Here is a 24,741-nt window from a genome sequence, read left to right as displayed (position 1 = left end):
AAAATTTATTCATTTTTAATTCTTTTTTTATATGCGTTTATATTTTTGGGCTGCAAAAAACAGCACTGAAAAAAAACAGGTTCCAACTAAAGTAAAAAGTTTGGGAAACACTGGTCTAGCCAGCTTTCTATACATTTTACAGTCCATTTATCCAATCCATATTCCTTAACTTGCTGGCAAGAATATTGTGGGTGACCGTATCAAAAGCTTTGCTAAAGATGGCACTGGGGGCTTTGGGAGGACCAGAAACAATTTATTTGGATATTCATCATTTGTGTAATGAATATGCAAATATGCAAATGAATGTTACCAGTCCTCCAAAAGCTCGTGAATGGATTTACTGGTCCCCGTGTCAAAAAGTTTGGGAACCCGTGAGATAAAGCATTAGGATAAATACAATAGAGGGATATTCCTGGCAATGGTGATCTAATGGGTCTCTTCTGTGTCTGCTTTCAGTGATGATGGGGAATGCTCTGGGAACAGCCCTTTCAGAACTCTAGAAAGAATTGACCAGTGCAAATGACGGTGTTAAAAGACTGATAGGGAAGAAATGGCTGAGCAGGAGGTCCCATGCCACATTATCTGAGGCCAGGTCTACACTAGGGGATGAGTTCGAATTAAGATACGCAATTCCCGCCACATTAAGTGTGTAGTTGGAGTTGCCGTTTCTTAATTCGAACTTTGTCACAGTCCCCGCAGTGGGAGACAGGAAACACTCCTGTCAACTTCCCTTACTCCTCTCAAGGAGCAGGAGTACCGGCTTCGACGGGGGTGCCCTCAGTTTTCCATTTAGCGGGTCCTTACTAGACCTGCTAAATTGAATGCCAGAAGACCGACCTCCAGAGTGTCGATCTGCCAATAAATGTAGCTGTGGTCTGCGTGTGGACATAGGGGAAGATGGGAGAAGTGGTGAGCAAGGCGTGGGATAAAGGGCTGAGGACACAGGCTACCCTTATACCTAGGCTGCTTGCCATCCATATGCAGTGCGGAGAGTGATGCCTCAGGTAACTGCCAATTCATATTCATAGGTTCCATTTGCAGGATGTATGTTCTGCACCCATTGTTGAAGCAGACAGAATTGACATGCAAAAGAGTCTGCAGCAACTTCCCACCCTAGAGAGCATTCCTGTGTGTATGTTTACCGCGGAACAGGTCAAAGGGCTTCTTGGTTAGTGATGTGTCTTCTGGTTTGTAGTGGCCATTACAACATTGCAGGGGTCACTTTGATTTGTTTCTTCAGCTTCACCCTCCAGCCAGATTTAACCCTCAGCAGTTACAGGAGCTTGTTTTTCACCCTCTTCAACAGGACTGAAACCAACAAAACGTCACTTCATGTAATCCTTACTGGTCGCCACACTCCGTCAAACCACTTGGCTTATCAAGTCTGATATCCTGCCTCAGCTGTGGCCCTATGCCTAAGGCTTTTAAGGAAGCAAATACAGGCTGAACCTCAGTGGTCCAGGACTCTGTGGTTTGGTGCTGGATCACAGATGTTGCTGGACCAGAGAGCCCCGGGGGAGAGGAGCCGGGAGCTTGGTGCCAGGACTGGCAACAAGCAAGCCCAGGGGCAGAGAACCAGCCAGCAGCATGGTAGCTGGGGCCAGACTTGGCAGCGGAGCCCCATTGGGGGAGTGGAGCCCGCCTGGCAGCTGGGGTCAGGGCTGGACTGGCAGTGCACCCCAGTCCAGCCAAGGATGTGGAGCCAGGCTGCCAAGGCCAGTGGTCTGGGGTAGAGCTGTGAATGACTAGTCAACTATTTGATAAGCAAATGCTTATCGGACACTCGACACACTAGTTGCTCTCCTCACCTTGCTGCCTCTATCACAGTGGTTCCCAAACTTTTTGGCATCTTGCCCCCTTTTTGATTTTTGAGAAACCCTCACGCCCCCACCCACAATAGCAGCAAAACTTGTTGAGCAAAAGGAAAAACAAAACAAAACTGGAACTGACCGGGTCTGAAAAACAAAAATAGCAGCAAAACTTAGAGGGAGAGGATTGACCTGGGGCGGGGTCAGGAGAGTTGGGTCACCTCGCACCCCCCCTGGAATTTCTTCATGCTCCCCCCCCCCTCCATCTAGCTCCCCTCCAGTTTGGGAACCCATGCTCTATCAGAAAGAAGCAGCAAGGCTGGGCAGAGGACAGGGTGGTTCAAAGCAGCAGTAACACGTGGAGCTTGGGGCCCGATCCTGGGCTCCAAACAGCCCTGCCGCTTTGAAACACCACATGCAGCCTGAAGCCAGCTGGGGACTCCCCAGCTTGCTGCCTCTTTCTGATAGAGGCAGCAAAAAGGGGGGGCGGGAAGCAACTAGTCGACTAGTGTGCAAATTGCATCAAGTATCCCTAGTTTGGGGGCTGGAAGCCAACAGCCAGGCTGCTGGCAGGATGGGAGCTAGATGGACTGGCAGAGAGCCAGTTGGAGGCTCTATTGGGGGCATAGAGCCTGGAGAGGAGCCCAGCTGGGTCTGCTGATGGACTGTGGGAGAGCCCAGAGTCTATCAACAGAGGGGCTAGAATTGACCTCACCTGGTCCAGCAAAATCCTTCATTCGGTACCAGTTAGGCCCCGAGGATGCTGGACCAGATATGTCCAACGTGTATCCCCTCTTCTCATCTCTTCTTCCCTTCCTCAGAGTAATGCTCCTGGGCAGTTATGTAAAGCTGCACTTTGTGAGGTTGAGTGTGTGAGATTTACATAGGTAAGACAACCCTCCCAGTGTTACCAACTCTTGCATATTTGGTAATTTTTCTTAAAGCCAGGTCCTGGTGTCATTATCTGAGAATCATTAATAACAAAACAAAGTGTAAATGTTTAGCAGAGGAAAGTTTGAAAATGAGGCAACATCCAAAAGCTCAAATACAAAGGCAAATAAAAAGAACCCCACATTAATTACTTTAAAATTAATTTTAAGTCAGTGTTGTGATTTTGGTGACGGATGGCTGATGATATTTTTTTTTTGAATGCTTGAGATGGAGCCTCAATTCAAGTCATTGGAAATTGAGGGCAGTCGCATCTTGAGGAGCTGGGTTCTTAGAGTTTGCGGAGTAAGTCAGAATGCTGACATGATTGCTTTGTCATCAGTGCGACTTTTTTCCCTGGCCTGCAGGATTGATGTATCCAATTCCAGTGGCCCTCAGGTGCACAGATGCTACAGGAACTGGAATCCACCATTACTAGGCAACCTTCCTGATGATTTCCTTCGCATCCTACCCCAGCAGCTGGACAGTGTGCAGGTGGGAGGAGACTACGTTCAACTGCATAGCACCTAGCCTCCTTAAGGGCTACAATTTCAAATCCTAGCAAGGCTGGTTCTGTCCTTTCTCCTTCTGGATCTGCTGAGCAGTACATAGATTATCATGAAGGGGCATTTCCAAGGAAAATCTAGTGATGCTGTGAGATAAAATTCCCCAAATCCCCAAATTTAAAATGTGCCAAAATCAAGTTCTTACAAATCTGTAGAAATATCACAGTGGAAATTACAATTCAGTTGTCAGCCTTCTTCTATAGGGGTTCTAACCCTAACTGTACAGCAGCTGGGGCGTTTTAAGTGGAGACAAGCCCTCATGCTTCCAAGATGCATGTAGGAATGAAAAAACTCCCATTTAAATGGTTAACCAGTTAAACGTTAAGTTTAACCGGTTAACTGATTAAACAGGGCAGGTGGTGGGGAGCGGCCTCTGTGCCACAGGCAGGGGGCTGCTCCTGCCTGGGTGCTTCCGACTCTGTTCTGGACTGAGAGTCATCAGCCGGGCGCGGGGCCAGAAGCGGCAGCCAGGGGGTGGAGGGGAGGAGAGGGCTGCCAACTCCTAACCCTCTGCCGCTGTTGCGGGGGCTGTTACCCAGTATGCATCCCACTAAGGGTGATGCTGGCCAGTTAACCAGTTTCCCATTCCCGAGATGCATCATGGCAGTTTTCATAGGAGAAGGCGTTTGGGTGTCCTTGGCCAAAATTTCCCTTGTCCCCTATTTTATACAGTGTGTTGCAGATTGGCTGACTGCTGCCTTCCCACCCCAGAGTTAAGGTTCATTTCAATGATGCCAAATACATTAGGATTTATGAACTGCCTTTAGACTTCAGCATCAATACTTCCTTACCATGCTTGTAAAACTCTGTCACTAAGCATCTCGCAGTGTATCCATTTATGCATCTTGCCAGAGCTGCAATAGGGAGCTATCTCCTGCCAGAAGCAGGAATGACCACTGAGACAACTACTCTCAGACCTAAATGCAAAGCTTATTTCTTCCACTTAGCTTTCCCACAGTATTTTCTCTGCCCACCCAACTCACATGTATATAAACAAACCCATACATCAAGCTGTCTCTTCTATAGGCTAGGAGAGGCGAGACAGAAAATGCAGTGAAGGGGTCTAAATTATAAGTACCCAGCTAGATTCTTCCCTTCCCTTTTGGCTCCAAAGGCACATCTGCCACAGTTTAATAAATCATTGCCCTCGAGATGCATCTTCTCAGGCTATATTACCTTTCTGGGAATAGAAAGCTGACAGTTCACTGGGCTCTGGGGAAAGAGAGGTCCTGGTTCCCGTTTTTCCCCCTCAGGAACTATAGGCTATTGCTTTTTATGGTACTCTGAGACCAGCCACAAATCAGGTAAATATGGTAGGCAAGAAGAGATTGCCCCTGGATAATGTTTCTTCTCCTTACCCCTTTGCAGGCACATATGTGTATGAGCAGGGAAATGAGATATAGAGGATGTTAAGACTTAATCTCTCAGTGGAATTTGTCAGAGGGTGAATTGCATTTTCAGGCATTCGGTGGGGAAAATAAAAGCTGTGCCACTTAGGCAAAGCCTCTCGCTGAGGAAACCCTTTCTCATGTCAAAGCCAGGTTCAGCACTGGTTTGATACTGATTTAGCCATCAGAGGAATTCTGCTGTTAAATACTTGTATTTAAAATGAGGCTCTAGCTATAAAAGTGATTTTATGGGGTTCCATGTTTTCTGTGACTTTCTGATTTCCAGGTTAGATGTCCTCAGATTCTAAGTTAAAAAGAAAAACGACAAACTTTTTCTCCCCAGTAGCTAGGCTTTTTGACTCAGCCTGAGATCTGAGAGTTAAACAGGGTATTAACTTTTTCACATATCACTAATGATAAGGCCAGGCCAGATTATCCCCTCATCGACTCCCGTGGCGTGGCATAACCTAATTGCCTTCAGTAAGTTTGCACACGTGGAATTGATTGGAACTTAGTAAACACTTCTTTTGATGATGCTTAAGGAGGAAGAGACTCTAGCTCACTATCCCACAGGTGAGTTGGCTCTGCTGGGCTGGCTGGAAGATAGAGCCAAGGAAAAACATATATACCATATAGTCAGTATATGGAGTATGGCTTGCTATTTCCAAACTGTGCTGATTCTTTTGATAGATAGGGACCTTTAATCTTCAGTGCTGATATTCCCATTCCTGCCACAAGAGCTAAAATCTTGATTCAGCAAAGCATTTCTGCTTGTGTCATTAAAGCCTTTGGGACTTAAACACATGCTCAAGTGCTTTGTTGAATTAGGGCTTACAGTCTCACACAGTACTTTTTCACTGTTACGAGTTGCTCATCTCATTCATTGACTCTTCCTTTGTGTCTCACTCTTGTCTAGAGTTCACAAAATTGCAATCAGACTGTGCCGGGCGAGGGCAGCCAGAGATCCCAGGGCTTGTTGGACCAAGAGAGGAAGTGGAAACAGTACCTGGAAGATGAGCGAATTGCGCTTTTCTTACAGAATGAAGAGTTCATGAAGGAGCTCCAGAGGAACCGGGATTTTCTCATTGCCCTTGAGAGAGGTGATAAATCATTGCAGAGACTCCGATATATGCTTTTCATGTGCTTGAATGCCTCCCATGCTGCAACTTCCAGCCCTCAGGCCTTGTTCTCCATTGCTGTACATCTTGTGTTGTCATTTACACCAGTGCAAAGCGAGTGCAAAATGCTGCTGCACCACAATGACCTTGTTTTTCACCCACGTTGCACTTAATGCTACATTAGTGAAATAACCTGAGGGTGCAGGGCTATGGAGACTAAGATCCATTGGGAGCTGATAGCAGGGGTGCTTTCTATCCTTGCTAGCTTGGCTTGGTAATTTTGCTCAGGGGTCTCCTCACTCTGCAAAGTCCTTCCATTTTCCCCACCAGACCTATAGAAGCATTGGGTGAAATCCTGGCATCATCCTCTGTTCCCTCCTCTTCTGAAAGACTTAGACAAAACATCCCATCAAATTGGATCTGTCTCCAGAGTTTGGGCTTTATCATTACATCCTCACGCCCCCAATATTGCTGTTAACCCTCTCTGCCTTCCAAAAGGACAGTTCTAGAGCCGGTATGATCATCTCTGTCTTTTAGCATTGTAACCTCTGTCACTGTAAAACACTGAGTTTCCCAGAGTATCTCACCACCTTCTGTCTAGCGTCTCTTTCTAGCTGTTCTCAGCAGCTTCTCTGATGACACTCCAGGGAGAAGTTCAGTGGTTTTGGTGGCTTTCTCATGAATGATGAGCCAGCCCCTTACCATTTCCTCTCTGCTTTATCACTTGAATTCTGAATATACAGGCTAATATATTCCCATCTGGTTTATCTCACCCGTCATGGTATTTGTCACTCACGTGTCTCACTCTTGGTTTGGCTTTCGCTCATCCTAAAACCTTAATTAAAATGCTTACCCTCCTGTCCATCACAGCCAGAAATCAGCTGCTCGCTTACGATTTTCATTTTTTCTCCTTTCTTGTTGCGTGGCAAGACAAGCATTTTCCAGTTTGCTTCTCTAATCTCCTGTCATTAAACCATGGGTAGTGTGTGTAGCTTAGGCGAATGAATAGAAGTCACAAAATACAGCTCACAGCGTAGCACCTTGACAGTAGTTAAGGGCCATGTGATACATTTCATTGACTGTGCATCTTAGACTGCCTCGCCTACAGCTTCCCCCTTGAATCTATCTCCCCCAGGCCTCCTCCAGTGATCTGTACCTCTGAGAAGCTCTGGAAAGACAGCATTCTTTGTTTTTCAAAGGCACTTCATCAGAGAAACGTTTCTATCTGTCCAGGAGTATCTGGGATCGCCCCTCCATGTTACACTAGCCTCATAGATGGCTACTAGATGGCTACTGTTACTTCTTCTGAAAGGTTTCAGTTGGTGCCATATATATATATATATATATATATATATACACATATATACAGGTTGGACCTCCCTGGTCCAGTGCCCTCAGTACCTGACCTGTCCCAAAGGAGGGAGTTTGCTGCAGCAGGGGAGGTTAATTCTGGCCCCTCTCTGGCGGACTTTGGACTCTCTGGCTTTGTCAGTAAACCCAGCTGGGCTTCCCTCCTGACCCCCGGTTGTGCAGCCAGGTTTCCTGCCTCTGGGACACAAGTCTCCTGTTCATGGGCGCTGCCAGATTCTGCAGCCAGCTCTGTCACTGCCACTGAGCTCCACTGCCCTGGACCTCCTGCCGCTGCTGCTGGATTCAGCAACCAGCCCTGTAACACTGGGCTTGGCTGCCCTGGAGCTGCCACCAGGCTCCGCAGCCCCTGGATATTGCCGTTGCTGCGCTTGGTTGCCCTGGCACACTGCTAGGCTCCACGGCCAACCCCGAGATGTTGAACTTGGCTGCCCTCTGCCCTGGGTATGCTGCCAAGCTCTACTGCTCCAGGCCTGCCACTGGGGTCCACAGCACTAGGGCTACAACCGGGCTGCACAGCCATCCCTGGCATGTGGCTCCATGGCCAGAGTCAGAACACGGGGCTCGGCTGCTCTGAGGCACTGCTAGGCTTCACTGCCTCGTATGCAGCTTCATGGTGAGCCCCAGGGCCACTGCTGGGCTCTGCAGCCAGGCCTGGGATCTGCTAGACTTCTAGCTCCCTGGCCAGCTCCAACCCCCAGGCTTCATGATGCCAGCACACTGGTCCAGGGGCTCTCTGATCCAGAAACATCTGTGGTCCTTTAGCACCCCAGAGTTTCATAGTTCGGCCTCACTATGAAGAGAGGTATCTATCTGCAAAATCAAGACCCAAGTCAGATTTAACAAACCCAGCATTAGAAGATGTGTGGATGTGGGGCTGTGATTTGGTTTTGAAACCATGTTTTCAGAAGCATGAATCTCCTTTTCTGATACAATCAGAGATGCAGTCAGTTAACTGTGATTATTACCCATTTGATTTTAATCTTTTCCTAACAAGAGTTGTTCCAGCTTTTGAAAGTAAAACTGCACGAGCCAATATCATTGCACTGGTGACATATCAAGATCCTGAAAATGCTCTCATAAATCATACATCATTAAGTCCACTCACAACCCATGGCAATTAATCTCAGCTCACGCTGTACTTTGGGCCTGATTTTCCAGGGTGCTGATCACTTGCAAGTCCCTGTTGATCTTAGATGGAGTAAGGAGCACTCAGTATTTCTGACCATCAGGGTGCTCTTATGTGGATTTAGATGTCTGCCATTTAAGACACCTAAGGCTGAGCATTTTTGCCTTAGTTGATTATATTGGGATGGTCACATTTTTGTGCCATTTCTTTTCCATTCAAAACCCCTGCTTCTAGGTGAAGCAGATGCTTGTTCAGTGATTTAGGTTGAGCTGATCCCAGCCAGCCCAAAAGATGTCTTGTCTTTAACAATGCTGTTGATGGGTCTCAGTCCAACTCTCAGCTAACTAGCCTCATAGTGAAGTCCCTGTAGGGATGAGGCATATTGGCAAAGCAGTGTGGGGGAAGCTGGCTCTGCTACCTGCCAGTCTGTATCTCCCTGTGGATGGAGGACTTTAACCTTCTGGGCTGTCAGTTCTGCCCCTTTCATATAACATAAAAACAAAGATTAAGAAAAATAGTTTCCCCTGCTTTTGTTCCAGCCTCTCTCCCTCATTCCAGACCCTGTTACACTGAAGCTGTAAACCACCCTTAGGCAATGAGTGCAGTGTAATGCCTGGCTAGATCAGGGAGAATGGAAGAAATGATTTAAGGTTCCAGGGCTAATAGAATGTGTTTTGTTTTTCAGATCGACTGAAGTATGAGTCAAAAAAATCCAAGTCGACCAGTGTTGCTGTCAGTAACGATTTCAGCTTTTCTGCTGTACAACCAGGTAATTCATAAGTCATGCATGGGCATATGATTGCACAGATCTCCTGGCAGATACGCTCATATTTCTAAAGCTTCTGCTGTTGCATTGTCTGCAGAGGGCCAGGTTTAAAATAGAGGTGTGTTCTAGCCCAAATTAGCCAGTATGGGTTAAAATACCAGGAAAGGCATACCAGCATGTATAGCAGTTCAAGTCGAGCCCCAGGCTGCTTTATCAGTTTTAAGCCAAGTTACTAATCCAAGTTGAAAGCTTAGCTGCCATATCATCACGGCTCTTTTAACCAGAGTGAAGAACACATCGGTTTTTGCAGTGGACACATTACCTTGTGATATGAATGGCAGAGGGTAAAGGTTCCCTAAACTGTGCAATAGCACAGCCCCCCAGCTGATTAGGGCTGCCACACATGGAGCTGCCTGGCTAGGGGAGGGGCACTTCTCCCTCAGCTACAACAGCAGCTCTGTCCTCTAAGCTGCGCGGTAGCATGGCCCTGCAGCTGCTTCATGAGCCCCGCGCAGCTTAGAGGGAACTTGCAGAGAGTGAAAACCTTCCTTTTGGTGGCTATTGACACCAAGCCCTTTCTCTGCTCCAGAATTCCTTAGGTTTGGGGCTGGGAAGGAATTCTCCACCTGGGAGGTATTGGCAGGGATGTAGGGGAGACTTCTGATGATGGTGAAAATAGTGTGGTGTGAGTAGAAGTTACTGGGGAGATTTTCAGAGGCACAAAGGGCAGTGGGACAGCCAGTGTGAATTGAGACACTCATTTTTGTCTTTGCATGGAAACTCTCCCCATTAAGTTTCCTATCCCACATCAGAGAATTTCTCTGTTTTCTCTCAGTTGCCATAGCTGCTGGGAATGGGCAAAATGATCCAGAAAAGAGTGGTGCACCTTTGCTAGCCCTGCCTACATTATATTGTATTATTAATACCTGCTTGTCACAGTCCCTCGGCTCTCTCAAAGCTTAGATTCCAGTCAGCTTTCAGTAAGATGACAGTAAGATGCAGCTTTCTACTCTGCTCTCTCTTCTGTCCTAGGCCTAGTGCTCAGCACATGCCTCAAGGTTTGACTAATGAAATCCTGAAGCCATCATTGTTCTACACTGGCCATGGACTAAAAGAATCATCATCCTGCCCCGATCCTAACCCTTTTCTCTCTTGCCGCACATGGCTATGCAAATTTTACTTGGGGATGGAGGTAAAATGAAGAGAACTTTGATAGCCCAAGTATAACAAAATCTGCCCTTTTCTAGGCCAGAAGCCAGGGATCCTGCCTTGCAGGCATACCAGCTATCTGAGTAATCCTGATTAACCTTAAGGCCTGAACATAACAGCTGCTCCAAAGGACAGAATTAGCGTTGGTGTCTGTCACTATCTTCATGTTTAACGACAGAGCAGGATGCGGCAAATGGAGCTATTCATCGAGGCTTGACATGCCGATTTTGGCTAAGGTTATGGAATTTCAATTGTGCCCAGATTTGATAATGGGAGCGGGAAGCACAAGGATACGATTAACAAGGAGCTGTGACTCACCCAGATCAGCTGCCTGCACTAGTACAGCTGAGACGTCTAAACTTTCTCCCTTTTTAATTAACTGTCTGTGTCATCCGTGGTAATGCAAATGATCTCGAAGCATGATCTAATAACCAACTGAGAAATAAAATTAGCAGATGGGGTGATCTGGGGTCACATTCGCTCACATAAGCAAAGAGGATTTTTGTTCAGCAGAGCGCGATTTTTAAAAAAAAATTTTAAACCAAGAACAGACATTGATGGATGGGGCCTGCTTCTGCAGGGCCTTGCACTTCATTTAGTCACTTGCATCCTTTGTGCCCAGTGGTGAAAGCTGCCGGGTTAGAGTAGAAGTACTTACAGCTGCTTTGCATTCATTCTGCACAGATAAAAACGCTGTGGAGCCCTGGAAATGCAAGGCCACAAGCAAGCTGTGATCCCCCATTGCGCCATTGAAATAAACAGAGACACAGCTGTAATTCTTATCTGTAGCTCTTTTAAAGTGTGTGTGTGGGGGACTTTACTGGAAGCAGCTGAACGTGGAGGGTCACTTCTCACTTCCATCCCAAGAGGCCTAGGCAGCACTGTACCTGCTGACCTGCACACTCTCTCTCCTCCTATCTTCCCTCCAAAATCCAGGCCTGTCTGCATCCCACCTGGCTTGTCTCTCAGAAACAGAGCCTTAGGAACTGCTCTTAATTTTTCGCTGGTCTCCATCTTTCATGTGTGCACTTGTCTTACACTGTCTTATTTAGCCCGTGACAGAGATGCGTGGCAACTGCTTTGAGGCAGGGCTGCTGTTTCCCTGGAGCTGGAATTGGGTCAATGGTGATAGTGTGGCTTAGATTCTCTGCACGCCCCACTCCACCCTCACAGATCCCTACTGACCAGCTTCTTTGCATTTCAGGTGACGTGGCCCCTGTAACCAGCGAGGCCAGCAGTGCTGTGTCTGAAGATGCCTTATTTAGGGACAAACTGAAACACATGGGAAAATGTGAGTTTGTTTCCAGGTTCCATAATGGCAGAGGGAAGGCTGCGCGGGAGCAGGCAGGCAGGCAGAGGAGGAGAAGCAGTAAGGATTCTTTAGCACTGAGTCTAGTGCTAAGGAGTTTTTCTGCCAAAGCGCTCTGCATGCGTGTGTGTATGTGTGCACGGGTGTGCGAGCCAGCACTTGGGTATGCACAGATCTGCAAAGATATGAGATTCTTACCTCCCGTTCAAGCCTCAGAAGTTATTCATATTTATCAAGCCACCCTGTGATTAACTGGGCAAGGCACATTTAGCTGGGAGTGTAGCTTTTGATTAGAAGGGGCTTTAATGCATTGTGTACTAAGCCGGACGAGAATGAACTGGGAGTATCAAGTAGGGAAATCCAAATTGCGCTAATCCATCTCCAAAGCCTGCAGCAGACTGGGGTTTGATTTCCATGCGCCTGCTGTAATCCTGGAGATCTGTGTCCTTGGCCCCGTGCACCCATCCATGTGTTCCTTCTGCTTTTGGTGCAGCCCTGATCAGAGATGGACCAGGCTCCCCTGTGCCAGTCGTGTCAAAGTAATGACAGAGCTTGGTTTCGCCATGGGTGCTGGGCAGGAGATGCATGTCTGACTCCTTGTCTCCTGCTCCCTATCCAGTGAATGCCTCAGCAGTGCTGTTGCTGAGCTTCAAAGGAAGCCCCCAGCCACCATCCCAGCCATGATAGGGTCATTGCCCTGTTTGTCTCCCAGGCTTATATCAGTGCAGCCCTGTGCCAGGAATGCCCTTTGCAGCCCGAGTGGCCAAACATATGCCTTTTGTGGACTCGTTCCTTCCACAATGCCAACAGGAAGGGCCTTAATAAGAAAAGCAAAATATCAAGAAGTTCCTTCCTCTGAGCTTCTCAGCATGTTGTTAATATTTGCCTTCCTGTTGTTCCTGGGAGATCAGGGCCAAAGCAGACCCCATTGTGCTAAATGCTGTACAAACACAGAACAAAGGAACAGTCCTTGCCCCCAAAAGCATCCACTCTAGCTGTGCCCTCCATGTCTTTCTCTCCTAAGCCCCTTGGGGCAGGGACTGTCATGTCCAGCACTGAGGACTTTATCTGCGCTTAGTCCCATCTGTGTAGGCTGGGGTGAAAGTGGGGATGATATATCTCCAACAAGCGAGTGAGCTAATATAGTGAAGCGTGGGGGAGGAGAGAGAAAAGGAAGCCCAGCTCTAGGTTCCATTGCTCATGAAGAGGGTTCCCATAATTGGGGAGGGGGTGTGTAGCACTGCTCCCTAAATGAGTCTGTTCTTCAAGTGGAGGTGATCTCCTTTTCTTCCCACCCCACCCTAGAAGATGCCAGATGTGACTTGGATAGATTTTCTCTACCACTTACAGGCATATCACTTAGGAGTCTCCTCTGGTAGAAACGGGATGGAAATGGGTTTTGCCATATGTAGGTGCTGACGCTGGCTAAATTGCTCATGCTGCTCTGACGTTCGATTTGCCATCCTCATTTACGCTGCAAGCTTGTATGTATGACTGTCTTCAGTATGTTGTTGTAGGGCATGACTATGTGACGGATTGGATGGGGCTTCTTGGGAATAGATACAAATCCTCCCTCTGTTTAAACCCTAAAATAGAAGTTAGAGGAGAAGTTAGTAGAGACTTTTCCCACTTTTGTTCTTTCTTCCCGGCAAGCCACAGGCTTCTCTCCTTTTGCAAAATAAATTGGGCACCTCACATAGTTTGACTGATTCATGAGCTGCAGTTTATTTTAGCTTCACTTAGTATTGGGGTGTGAGGGGAGAGAGAATTTGGTATAGTTATATCATGGAAATTACAATAAAAATGTCTGACTACACTAAAGGTCTGACTGTTCAACTGAATCCTTCCTTCAGGGATCAAATGATATTCTTCTTGATTACGAGAACTAATTCCAGTGCATGGAAAAGTGTTGCGGGCCTTGGTTTGGTAAGGCTAATCAGTAAGGCACTGGGCTTTCAAGCAGGCAAATTTATCTTGGTTCAGTCATCTGCTGTCCTGCAGCATGCAGAGTGATTCAGACCCCATCATCCCAAATGGATGTCATGGGAACTTGACATCTCTCATACTTGTTATTTACTATCAACTTTTGATGGCTGGGTCTGAGCAAGCCATTCACCAGCCTGTTTCTTTTCAGCTACACGCAAGAAGCTGTTTGAACTTGCAAGGGCTTTTTCGGAAAAGACCAAGATGAAGAAGTCAAAAAGAAAACACTTACTGAAGCATCAAGTGTATCCTTCCAACATGTGATGTTGTCCTCCCCTGGTCACACTGAGCTTCCTAGAGATGGGTCCCATCTGCCATGACTTGGAAGAAAGCTATGCTGCAGAGGGCTAGGACCAAGCTATGCCGGTGTTCTCCATCTTGGGGTCATTGGGAAGATATAGGGAACACAACCTGACCATCCCATATTTCTGTATTGGAGGGGTGGGGGTTACAGGATGGGTGGGAGAAGGATCCTGGAGGGAGTGTCCTGGTATGGGGAAAAGGCTTTTTCACATAGAAAAGGTGAAGAATCACTGGTTTATGCACCACTTACATCTCACTTACACCCTGAAACTAGGGCAAAGATTTGTGCATGTGGGAGGGAGCTATAGCTCAGGGAGAAAAGGATGTAAGTAACCAAAAGGCACATGTTTGCAACCCTCATGAGTCAAGCTACAGCCACAGAGAACATTCATGGCTCAGCGAGTGTGCGAGTGTGGATCCAGCTCTGAACTTCCCTGAAGTGATGTGTTTGCAGCTGGGATTCCACTTTGAGTGTAGCGTAGATGTTCCATTTGTTGTGGAAGCTCCCCTGGATCTGTGTTCTATGAAGAGTTTCCTCAGTGGAAACTTTATCAGCTGTGTGCTAACTAGTTGTCATGCCAGTCCTAAGCCACCACTCACTACCGACAATGCAAGAGAAATCGTGCTGGTGACTCACCTGTCCACTCTTCCTCCCCTTCTTTTCCACTTTTCCACTTTTGCTGGCACATGGATAGAGACCTAGAGTAAAAGGGTTTTCTTATCCCCAGACTCACTGAAGTATGTTGCCTTGGTACCCCAGTGACCCTGGCATCGTGGCCTCCCTGTACTATTATGACCCAGATCTCATGCCAGAGAGCAGCAGAATGGAAATGGAAACAGACCTAGGAACCACCCCCAACTCTATGGGCTGCTCACAAGCCTGTGGCTTACACTCGAAGACCTTTTCCTTAATGGAGCATGCAGGATGGGAACAGCGGCTTCCACAGCTAATCTTCTCGATGACGTTGAAGGACACTCGTGCGGTAAGATGATGCTTGTTTCTGCTAATGGGTGAGTCGCCAGCTGGAGGCTCTGGTATGTGACCCCAAAGAGCAGGGGAATGCACATCAAAAATCAAGATTCCTGCCTTGCAGATTCCTTCTCACCCATTACACTAGATGTTCAGAACCTGTTCCCTGACTCGCCTTTTCCTAACGCAAAGCAAGTAGCAGGCCTGGACCACTTCTGTGGCTAATGTAGATTAAAACAGGCATGGGGCTGCTCTCTCTGCACCCGGAACAGCAAGGGGAAACTCTCCCCAAGCCAGGGGCAGGAGCCACACTCCTCCCATCTCACCTCATTTCAGACCCTGTACTGTGCAACGGACACTTCTCCACCCATTTGTTAGCTCCTCAAGGTTTGGGTTGAGCAGGCTCTTCTTCTCGGTCCCCTTTCCCCATGTGTTCTGGCTCTCCAGGCCTCTGCTTTCTGTTAGTTCAGCTCTTTATTGAATGACAGGATCACCAAGTAAAAGGAAGTGAAGCCTCCTTCCCCAAGGGCCAGGAACACCCTCGGTAAGCTTGGGCGGGTAGTATTCGCTGTGGCTTTGCAACAGGGATACAGAGATCTAACAGAAATGTAACCCAGTGGTGAACGGTAGTTGATTGACAGCCTGAAACCTGGAGTCCTCATTTTGTCTACAGGAGAGCATGAAAGCAGTAACCCCTTACCCTGACACAGGACAAGCACTGCAGTGGGTGTAAGGACGGCACAGAGTCCATAGCCCATTCAGACCAAGACCCATCTGCTGAGGCAGCCAACCAAGGTGGCAGCTGCCCAGGAAATAGGCTGATACCCACCTACTCGTTTCACATAGGGCATTGAACTGCCATCCATCAGTACTGCTGCTTTGTTCACTGCTAGCCTGGGGCGGGTTTAAACCAACTGGCACCCATATCCTTCTGCAATTCTCAGGCCCTTCCAGTCCCCTGAGACTGCGGCAGCTTTGCCACCTATCTTGTTTAGATACAGGAAGGGATCTCCTGACGTTTGACCACACAGGTCTTTCTAATGCCTTTCAGATGAGGATTTCCAAGCAAGAAGACAGCAACTACATGAGGAAGAGGAGATACCGAAAGAAGGACAATAAATGGTAAGAAGTGTTGTGGGATAATGTGTGGTTAGTTACAAGCCCATCCCTCCGCCGCTTTCTCCAGGAGCTGAGTGGTGTAGATTAGACACTGGGGCCAATGGACAAAGTGCCAGCCTAAGAAAATGCAAAGATCCCTTGCATGCTGTCATGGTGAAAACAAATGGCTTGAGCTTATGGCAACCTCTCTGGTCCTCCAGTCATGTGTTCAGGCACAGAGTTGAAACAGAGGGTATTGTCTTGGCATCAGCTGTTCTTCCCTGGCTTTTGCAGGATGGATTACTTCTCTTGTTCAGCTACAGCTGATAGCACTGACCCCATAACATCCTTGATAACAACACTGGGTGAAATTCACAATGCCAATGTGTGAGTTCTTTGTGTTACGTGTTAAGGATCTCGGTAGGTCTTCATGCATAAAGCCTTGCACATGGGGCTTGCACATGGGGCTTGCATTGGGGTGAGTGTCACCCACGAGGACTTAATTCTGCCATTGCTGTACGTAATGTCTGCCGTTCCAGGTCCTTTTTTTAGCTGCTGTATGGATAGCAACAGGTACTTTAGCCTTTGAACTAAAGGATGCAAGAGAAACAGCCTGGCCAAATCTTCCCTGTTCTTTGTCCTTCATGGAAAACGTATCTGGGTGGACACAGCATGCGGATGCTGATTAAAACCATGCAGAGGCTTCAGTATTCATGCCTGCCTGTTCTGTGTATCAAGTTCATTGATTCCTTATGGCTTGGTTTAAAAACATCCAGTGCACACTGACAGACTTTGTTTCAGCAGCCATGCATGAAGCAGCTTTGACTGAATACATTCTTCCTCTCCTCCTCCCCATCCTTCTCTTTTAGATCCCAGATCCATTACCTGAACTGGACTTTATTTGTGAAAGTCTTAAGGAGAAGATGGCTGCAAAGAAAAAACAATTTCCTTGGCTCCCCATGCTGGCATCCTTTCTGAAGTACAAGTATTAAAGTGAGGCACAATGTTTTCCTCCCAGCGGGTTTGAAAACACCTCTTTCCTATCCAGCCAAAAATCAGCAGCTGATCTGAATTTTTCTCAGTCACTGCAATGAAGATAATGGATTTCAAGCTTTTGAGAATAATGGCCAATCCCCCGTCTCTTTGATATAAACTCGGTTTGGATATGAATTAATAACAATAATACGTTGAAAAGCTGGGCCTTGGCTTGCCCATTTTTAAACATATCACTGTAGCAATCTGATGTAACTTTATGCGCACAGAAAAGACCTGAAAATGTTGTTTGTTCTTTGTTGTTGTTACTAAGGGGTAATCAGCCAGGATCTAAATCATGTAATAAACAGGGTGATATCAATTGTCTTTTTAAAAAAGAAAAGACTTTCTTCTGCCAGGCATTCTCACATTGAATTAAACCTTTGCCTCAGGCATTGATAAAAATGCCTTGAACTAGATACTGAGCTGGGGCTAATTTCTCTTTCCATATACCACTTTCTCCAGTTTTGTGCTGCTGCTCTTGTGATATTATAATTTAAAGAGCAGGAATAGTGGGGGAGAGGGCTGAATTTCAAAGCTGTTTAGTTCTTACTGCTGATCTCTGAACCTTTCCCACGGGTTCTCATTTGGATTGTGGTATTGTTCATGACAATTGGCTGCTCTCTAGGTAGCAGGCAATTAGTTTTGGCCATCTAGAAACACTTGCCAGATTAGATGGAAGGGAACTGTAGATGGGGCCTTGGTTCACCTCTGAGCTCATACGAATGAGTCTCACAGTTGACTTCCTTCAGGATCAGAATGTGGCCTTAAGTTGAAACACAAGTGGGTTTTCTCTAGAGGGACATATGAGCATAGGCCTGATAGCAGGTCTCATAACATGAAGTGAAGGAGAGGTTGGTTCAGAGCTCACTGGTTAATGTGAGGATGACATCCTTCCTCCAGGAGAGAGCTTGGAATCAGGTGGCACATTGTACCTTAAAAGAACACTCTCAGTCTAAAAAAAATCAAATAAAAAATTCTTTCCCTGTGCTGCTACCAGTAGTGTCAATTACTAAATCTGAAATTACGCCCCCTATCAAGTTTTCTTTTCTGTATCAGTACTGTCGGTTTTATTCTCAGCTTGGGCCGTGAAAATAGACTTGTCCAACTGACTTTGTGGGTCCCATGCAGTAGCATGAACACTACAGTGTTTGAGTTGCAAAAGCAGCAGGAAGACATACTGATCCAAGCAATCTGTGCAACAAAACCCTGTTTTCGTTGCCTTTCTATTAGGCTTTGCAACAAAAGCCCACATTGCAGGCTTAACCTCCATGACAGGCTCCTTTCAAGATCTGCTGGAGGATCTGTCTGCCTTTGAAGCGTGTGCCAAGACAGATTCCTTTTAAAAGTTGCTGAGCGTGAGGCTCTTGTTCCGTGCACCTGGCGTTCAGTCAAGCTACTCATGCTCAATGGAAACACAAAGGCAGGGCCTGAGGAATTTAAGACACTGTTCAGAACTAGTAAGGATGAGCAAAAGTAGATTTAGGCACACACACACTGCTTCCTTTCTGTGCAGAAAGACATTGACGCTATGTGGAATGGAGTTTCAGGAGACACCTGATGAAAGGTTCAGTGTTGTGTCTATTGCTGAAGTGGCATGTTCTGGCAGAGTGTGTTTTGGACACTACATTAACACCTTGACTGTGTGATACAGTGCCCACAACCTCCCACTCAGAACATGAACTGCTAAAAACACCAAACAGTACAGTGGGGAAGTGCATGCCGGCTTGTATCAGGTTGTGGACTCCAGTGATTCCCTGGGATCCCAGCAACTTTTCAGGTTCTCAAATGCTAAAGATCCCAATTCCCTGAGGTGAAGCCTGCTTTTGGTGTCTGTTCCTTTAAAAAAGTAAATAAAAAGGAGAGGAGCATCAGTGAGTCTTTTGGTAAAACCTGAAAGACAAGGGAAATTTGTCTGCTCCAGGGACTAGAACAGTTACAAGTGAGGTCATTCTTGCTCAGACAAGCATTCAGTGGCTTGGAAGCGGCCACAGCAAAGAAGATATAAGGCTCCTGGTATGTGCTTTTGAGTCTGTTCAGTGAAAGGAAGTGACTAAAGGCCTGATTTTGGGAGCTGCCAGACACCCACTGGCCTCTTTAAAGTCAGTGGGTACTGCACTGCTCAGCACTGTTCAGAGTAAGGCCCTGTGTGTATGATATGTATGTACATATTGGTTGCTAAGGGTAAAGCTGGAGCACTACCACTGAAAACAGAAGAGCTTTTGGAGCTGGAAGGACTTTTATCCCCCGCCTTAGAATTGGAAGGTCTGTTTCTCTGCCACCTCCCTTTTCCTATCCTCAGTTGGCTTCTACTTTAATAAATGCTTGGCTATTTCTCTCTCTCCTAAAGAGGCTCTGCATGTTTGGAAGAAAATCAAGCTTGGAATCAGATCAGCTTGTAAAAGTTCCAACTCCTCTTGGCTACTGAGGGCTTAACTTTGAGCTAAGTTTCCATGAATGCAAAAAGGCACCAACAGCCGATCACACAGAAGCTCAGACTCTTGTTGGTAGGAAACTGTGCTGTCTGTCCCCACAAAAAATTCATTTTTATAGGACATTCTGGTCTCCAGGAAATTCTTGGTGGATTGGGGGGTGGAAAGGAAGGGAAAAATACAAATGCACATGTCCCTCAGGTCACATGTGTTGATGTTAGCAGCTGCCCTGCTGTTAAATTAGTGCTAGCTTATTGCGATCTTTTACCCTGATAAAGTATATCTTCATCTCTCTCTATAAATTGGGTTGTATTACAATACGGCCTTTTGAAGTCATACTAACCAACATTCCCTCTAATCTTTTCCATCCATGTGCGGATATTTTCCATCCACATACGGAATACATTTGTATTGTGCACTGAGGCATTTGTGAATGTGCACTGCCAGTAGAAATAAAACCTAGCTGTGGGTGCTCTGCTAATCAGTTGGGATGCATTTGAATCCCTCCTGAGCAGCCACACAAGTGCACAGCTTACAGGGAATACTGATGCTAACGTACAAGGTGTTAACAGTCACTATAGACTAGGGATGTATGCGAGTAGTTGACTACCTGATAAGCCTAAGCCTGCCCGCCTGGCTCTTACTACATATAAACTGCAGAGCAGCAGCAGGGATGTAGCTCCCGGAGACTTCCTCCCTTATTGACTAATTGTGTAGTCGATAGAAATTTTATCGACTACACGATTAGCTATTTACTCGCTTCGTAACATCCCTATTATAGACAAGGACAGGATGTGCTTAATATTTCATCATCTAGTCACGAAGGTTAACCACAGTCCGCTGATTTGGTGCTTTGTACAATTTGTCCCTCTCTGAGTTGACCTCTAAGACAAATAGCATAGTTCCCCAGGGTCATCATCTTAATATAACCTCAGGCTATAGCTATACTTAAAAGCCTAATGCAGCACAGCTGGAGATGGATCCAGAGGTGGCTCATTGCCTCATTGTTCTATTAGGGCTGATCTGGAGATGTACTGAATCCATCTGTGAGGTGCTGGCCCGTTCTACTCCAATGATTCTCAATCTGTGGTTGGGCCTGCGGACTGTATTGAAGGGGTCCGCAAAAGATTTAGACTGGAAACTGAACAGAATTCAGCAAAATAGAGACAAGAGATGTCTGAAGGGGTCCACACCTCCTCTAGAAATTGTATAGGGGTCTGCAAATGAAAAGAGGTTGCAAAGCACTATTCTACTCTCTTCAAAGTCACTTAGAGGTTCAGTGCTCAGTGCTTCCCAGGATAGAGCCCATACTGAGGTGTGACTTTCCAGTGACCTACATTGAGGCATATAAAAAACCAGGCCTAATAAAGAGTATTTGTTGGGTTTTAGAGAGACAGCATTGCAGTGAACGAGAGGAGATTAATATTGTTACATCACTTCCTTGAACTGCATTTGATATGCTGATGGGTTCATGTCTTTCTGGCTTTTAGAGTAGGATCCACAGGTGTGGTGTTAGTACGTGGTAGCTAACAAGTGCAAGCTATGAATTATCTAGTGTAGACAACACAATGTAAACATTAACATTTATAGCTTAGCAAGTGTGAACAGAATATTCTTGCTTGTCTATGCAGGATTTTTAAACTGTCTACACTGCATGCTTATTTCGAAATACTACACAGCAAGCCCACTATTTTGAAATAATTTTGAAATAACAGGCTTCTTATTCTGACTTCCGTAACCCTCATTTCACAAGGAGTAAGGGAAGTTGAAGGGAGAGTGTTCTCCCTTTGACTTTCTGCTATGTAGACAGCGCCAAAAGCCGAGTTAAGCTACTTCGACTTCAGCAGCACAATTAACGTAGTTGAAGTTGTATAGCTTAACTGGACTTTAGCCTGTAGTGTAGACATGCCCTTAGGATGTGTTAGCTAATATGTTCTAACAATGTACCTTTTAGATTCTACTCCAGTCTTTCCATTTCCAAATGTCCTGAGGGCGCCAAATACCATTGTAAGGAAGGAGGAAGGGAGTCCCCCCCCCCCCTTTTAAAAATTCAGGTCTAACGAGTGGAAAGGCCACAAAGACAGCCTTGAAAGCCGAAATGCATTTCTTCTATCAAAATGTACAATACTCAGTGACGTTTGTATCGTTTCTGTACAAAATGGTTTAAAAACCAAAAACGACTTCTGTGACGTTCGTGAGTGTTGCTATTTTAGAACTTATTTCTATAAGTATTTTTTCTTAAAGATGTTTAATAGTAATTCATATAATAAAGTCATGTCGTACTCTTAATGCCTTGGTTTTCTTTGCTTTTGATTTTTTTTAAATCTCAGTTCTAGGCATTGCCTTGAGTGGCTCATCTGTTACAGAATGACAAGCTCTTAAATTGAGGGCTTGATATCGCCTTGCTTGTGCTGACCGAGTAGTGCACAGTCCAGTAGGTGGCTCCAAAGAAATACTGATTTCAACTACAATTGCTCAGCAAATGACACCTTTTTTCCAATTGATATTTTTAAACTATGTTTCCCGTGATGAACCGTTTTCCCCTGTTGAAGTTTAGAAGCAGGGCATCGTGGCCATCTCTGGCTGTGGGAGATGTAATTTGTCTGGGAATCCTGACCTAAAGAAAAGGGGTAAGAAGTGACAACACTAAAACTCCCAAGAAGCGCTAAGGAGCATGTCCAAATTGAAAATTTTCAGTTTTTATTGAAAAATTGAATATCTGATAAAAATTCCATTTTCTGCAGAAACCAGATGTTTTTCATGTAAAACTTTGTTTCAGTGGTTTTCCTTCTGTTTACTATTGTGGGCTGCCTATCAGTTGTGGACAGCATCATAAACATTTATACTGTCTATATGATCCTGAGGCTGTCACGTGGGCATGGCTCTGTTCTGATTAGGACTTAGGCTGAGAACCACTGCTTTATTTTATTGAAAATCCAAATTGCTTTTAAAAAGGCTGAGATGGAAAATTTCTCAGTGGGTCCTAAACTGAATGTCTGGTCAGCTAATGGGGAATGGGAGGTGATAAAATCACCTCTCTGTGCCATTCTATCTCCGTAGCATTATACAAGCACTCAGGGAACCAGCCAAAGCCCAAATGTGGGAAGCAAGGAAAGCTTTTCCAAAAAATTTGATCTGTCATAAGCAGCTCTTCATGCTCTTCCTTCCCCCAGAAAAACTCAGAATGCTTTGCTGTTTGACCTTGCAGGAATAGCATATTGGAGCAGGGAGAGCTAATGTTAGCTGTGGTGGCCGTGGATTTGCCATGACTCAAGAACACTTTTTGTGAAGAAGCTTGGATCATGGGGTCAAGAAGAAAATTTTAAAACTTTATATTGAGGGGAAAAGAGATTGAAGTATTCGGAGTCCAACAAGTGTGGCCTGTGGACCCAATTGCCCACTGCCAATTCCTGCAATATACCTGTCTCCATCTTTGGTATTGAGGGGAGCAGCTGGCAGTGACTGCAGGATCAAGAGGAAGCCACATGTCCTGAGACCTGCTCCTTTCATGGACATCCCCTCCATATCAAGCATGCATTGACTTAACTTCTAGTAAGTTACCAGTGCATACTTTGCTTGGACCCAAAATTCTAAGTCAGGATTTACAGGTGAGTAAGGGGGCCTTACATCTCTGGTCGTTCACCACAATCTGGTGGACTGCACCACACCCTAGCCCTGTGCAAAGCCTGTCCACGTGAGTTTTGCACAGGTTTGGGTAGGAGAGTCAGGCCCATTGACTTTAGGAGACACTAAGAAAATGGGTGATCTTGTCAGTTGCGTTCTAGTGTATAAGGCGTGTATCCTTCACACCCTCTGACATATGAACGCAGTTAGGGCCTGATCCAGTACAAGTCATTCCAATAAGTTCAATGGGCATTAGATGGAATTCTTAGCCATTGAAATCAGTAGCAGATCTTCTGTAGCTGGGCTTTATTTTTTAACAGAAATGCTGATCCAAGCTGCTCAGGGATTGTTGTGACACCAACTATGTGTGTGTAAGCTCACAGCACATTTACAGTCAGCTACATTAAATGTGGAACTGCATTTATAAAAAAAAAAAAAAAAAAAAAAAAAAACACCACGTAATGCTGAAAATGAGAAGTCTCTTGGGATGAAATGTGTGCCGTTTCTTTAAAGTGTTTCATTGTCTGGAGTACACCAACTCCTCCACATCTGTCAAACGTACACTCAGGCTCCTTCGCATTGTCGTCTTAGTGGAAAAAGAATGCATTTATTACAAAGCATTATTTCTGAAATATGTGTTCTTAATTTTCAACACCACATATTTCCACTCGCTGGCTGGAGCAGGATGTCTCAAAGTGCAAAATGGTATTGAAGGGAGACTTTAAAGCAACATGGAGCATGGAGATCTCACTTCCTCGGATCGAGTGGCAGCTTCTACACTTCGGCCCAGTCTGTGCCTTTGGAGTTCTGGCAGCTAACATCTAACATTCTGAAGTGGAACAGCCAATTTGGGTGAAGCTGTTCTGCACATCCACCGTGATTCTGATTCTTTGCCATAAACATGCCATGTGGCTCACAACTGGGCCCTGGAATGCCTGTTCAGTTCTAGTCTGTGTCAAGTTTGGGATAAAGCCTGAAATCAGGGGAGTTGCGATTTACAAGCCAGATCCTCAACTGGTGTATTTAAATCAACATAACACATCAGTGGAGCTTTGCTACTGTACACCCACTGTGTTTCTGGCCCACTTTTGTGGAGGAAAATATTTGCCTGGCTCAGATGATCAGATACATTCTCCTATAAATGTGATGACAAATGAATGGCCAGAACCAAACACATGGCGAAGGACTATAAATCTAACGTTATGAGGCTAGCTGAGTCTGAACTTGACAACTTTTTGCAGTTTGGCCTTTGTTCAGAAGACCTGAATCAAGACTGCGTCTTTGATGGATTATTTGTGGGATGAGTGGAGAGGTAGATATTGCTTTTACTTGTCATGCTTTCATATGCATCTGGTTAAGTCAGCTGTTGCAGGCCGCAATACAGTAGGTGGATTGGCGCACCGCTGCTGGCTCTAATGCCAACTTATTAGCGTTAACTGGCCATTGAGACCACCCTAGGTTGTGCTTCAGGTGCAGGATAAATAGACTGCTCCAGAGCTAACAGTAGCCAGTGAGTCAGGAGCGCTGAGCTCCCTTCCTGAGTGATATTGGCACTTGGATCACAGTGATGGGGACTCTACAGGTGGCAAGGTAGACTCAAAACATCACTGGATCTTTCTGAGCGGCACTTCCAGGCTTAAACCAATGTTTAAGGTATCCTCATTAACAAGCATGGATTATCATTTGTGGAGGGGGCCGTTGGTTAAGAGCA

The 24,741-nt window shown here is 45.9% G+C and overlaps 1 protein-coding gene across 6 annotated transcripts in view; it reads left to right on the top strand.

The window, feature by feature from the left end:
* CUEDC1 (CUE domain containing 1) overlaps positions 1–21,695 on the top strand; it is a 166,595-nt gene extending 144,900 nt beyond the window's left edge. For all 6 annotated transcript variants that reach the window (XM_075904801.2, XM_075904798.2, XM_075904803.2 and 3 more), the window contains exons 5-12: positions 3,104–3,230; positions 5,606–5,789; positions 8,990–9,073; positions 11,484–11,570; positions 13,723–13,816; positions 14,799–14,857; positions 15,896–15,966; positions 16,812–21,695. In XM_075904801.2, the coding sequence (XP_075760916.1) occupies positions 3,104–3,230; positions 5,606–5,789; positions 8,990–9,073; positions 11,484–11,570; positions 13,723–13,816; positions 14,799–14,857; positions 15,896–15,963 (703 nt within the window). In that variant the 3' untranslated portion in view covers positions 15,964–15,966; positions 16,812–21,695. The remainder of the gene's footprint in view (positions 1–3,103; positions 3,231–5,605; positions 5,790–8,989; positions 9,074–11,483; positions 11,571–13,722; positions 13,817–14,798; positions 14,858–15,895; positions 15,967–16,811) is intronic.
* The last annotated feature ends 3,046 nt before the right edge of the window (positions 21,696–24,741 follow it).

Source organism: Pelodiscus sinensis, chromosome 21 (genome assembly GCF_052426305.1).
Source record: "Pelodiscus sinensis isolate ZL-2025 chromosome 21, ASM5242630v1, whole genome shotgun sequence".
Taxonomy (NCBI): domain Eukaryota; kingdom Metazoa; phylum Chordata; order Testudines; family Trionychidae; genus Pelodiscus; species Pelodiscus sinensis.
This window is presented reverse-complemented; position numbering and strand designations above follow the sequence as displayed.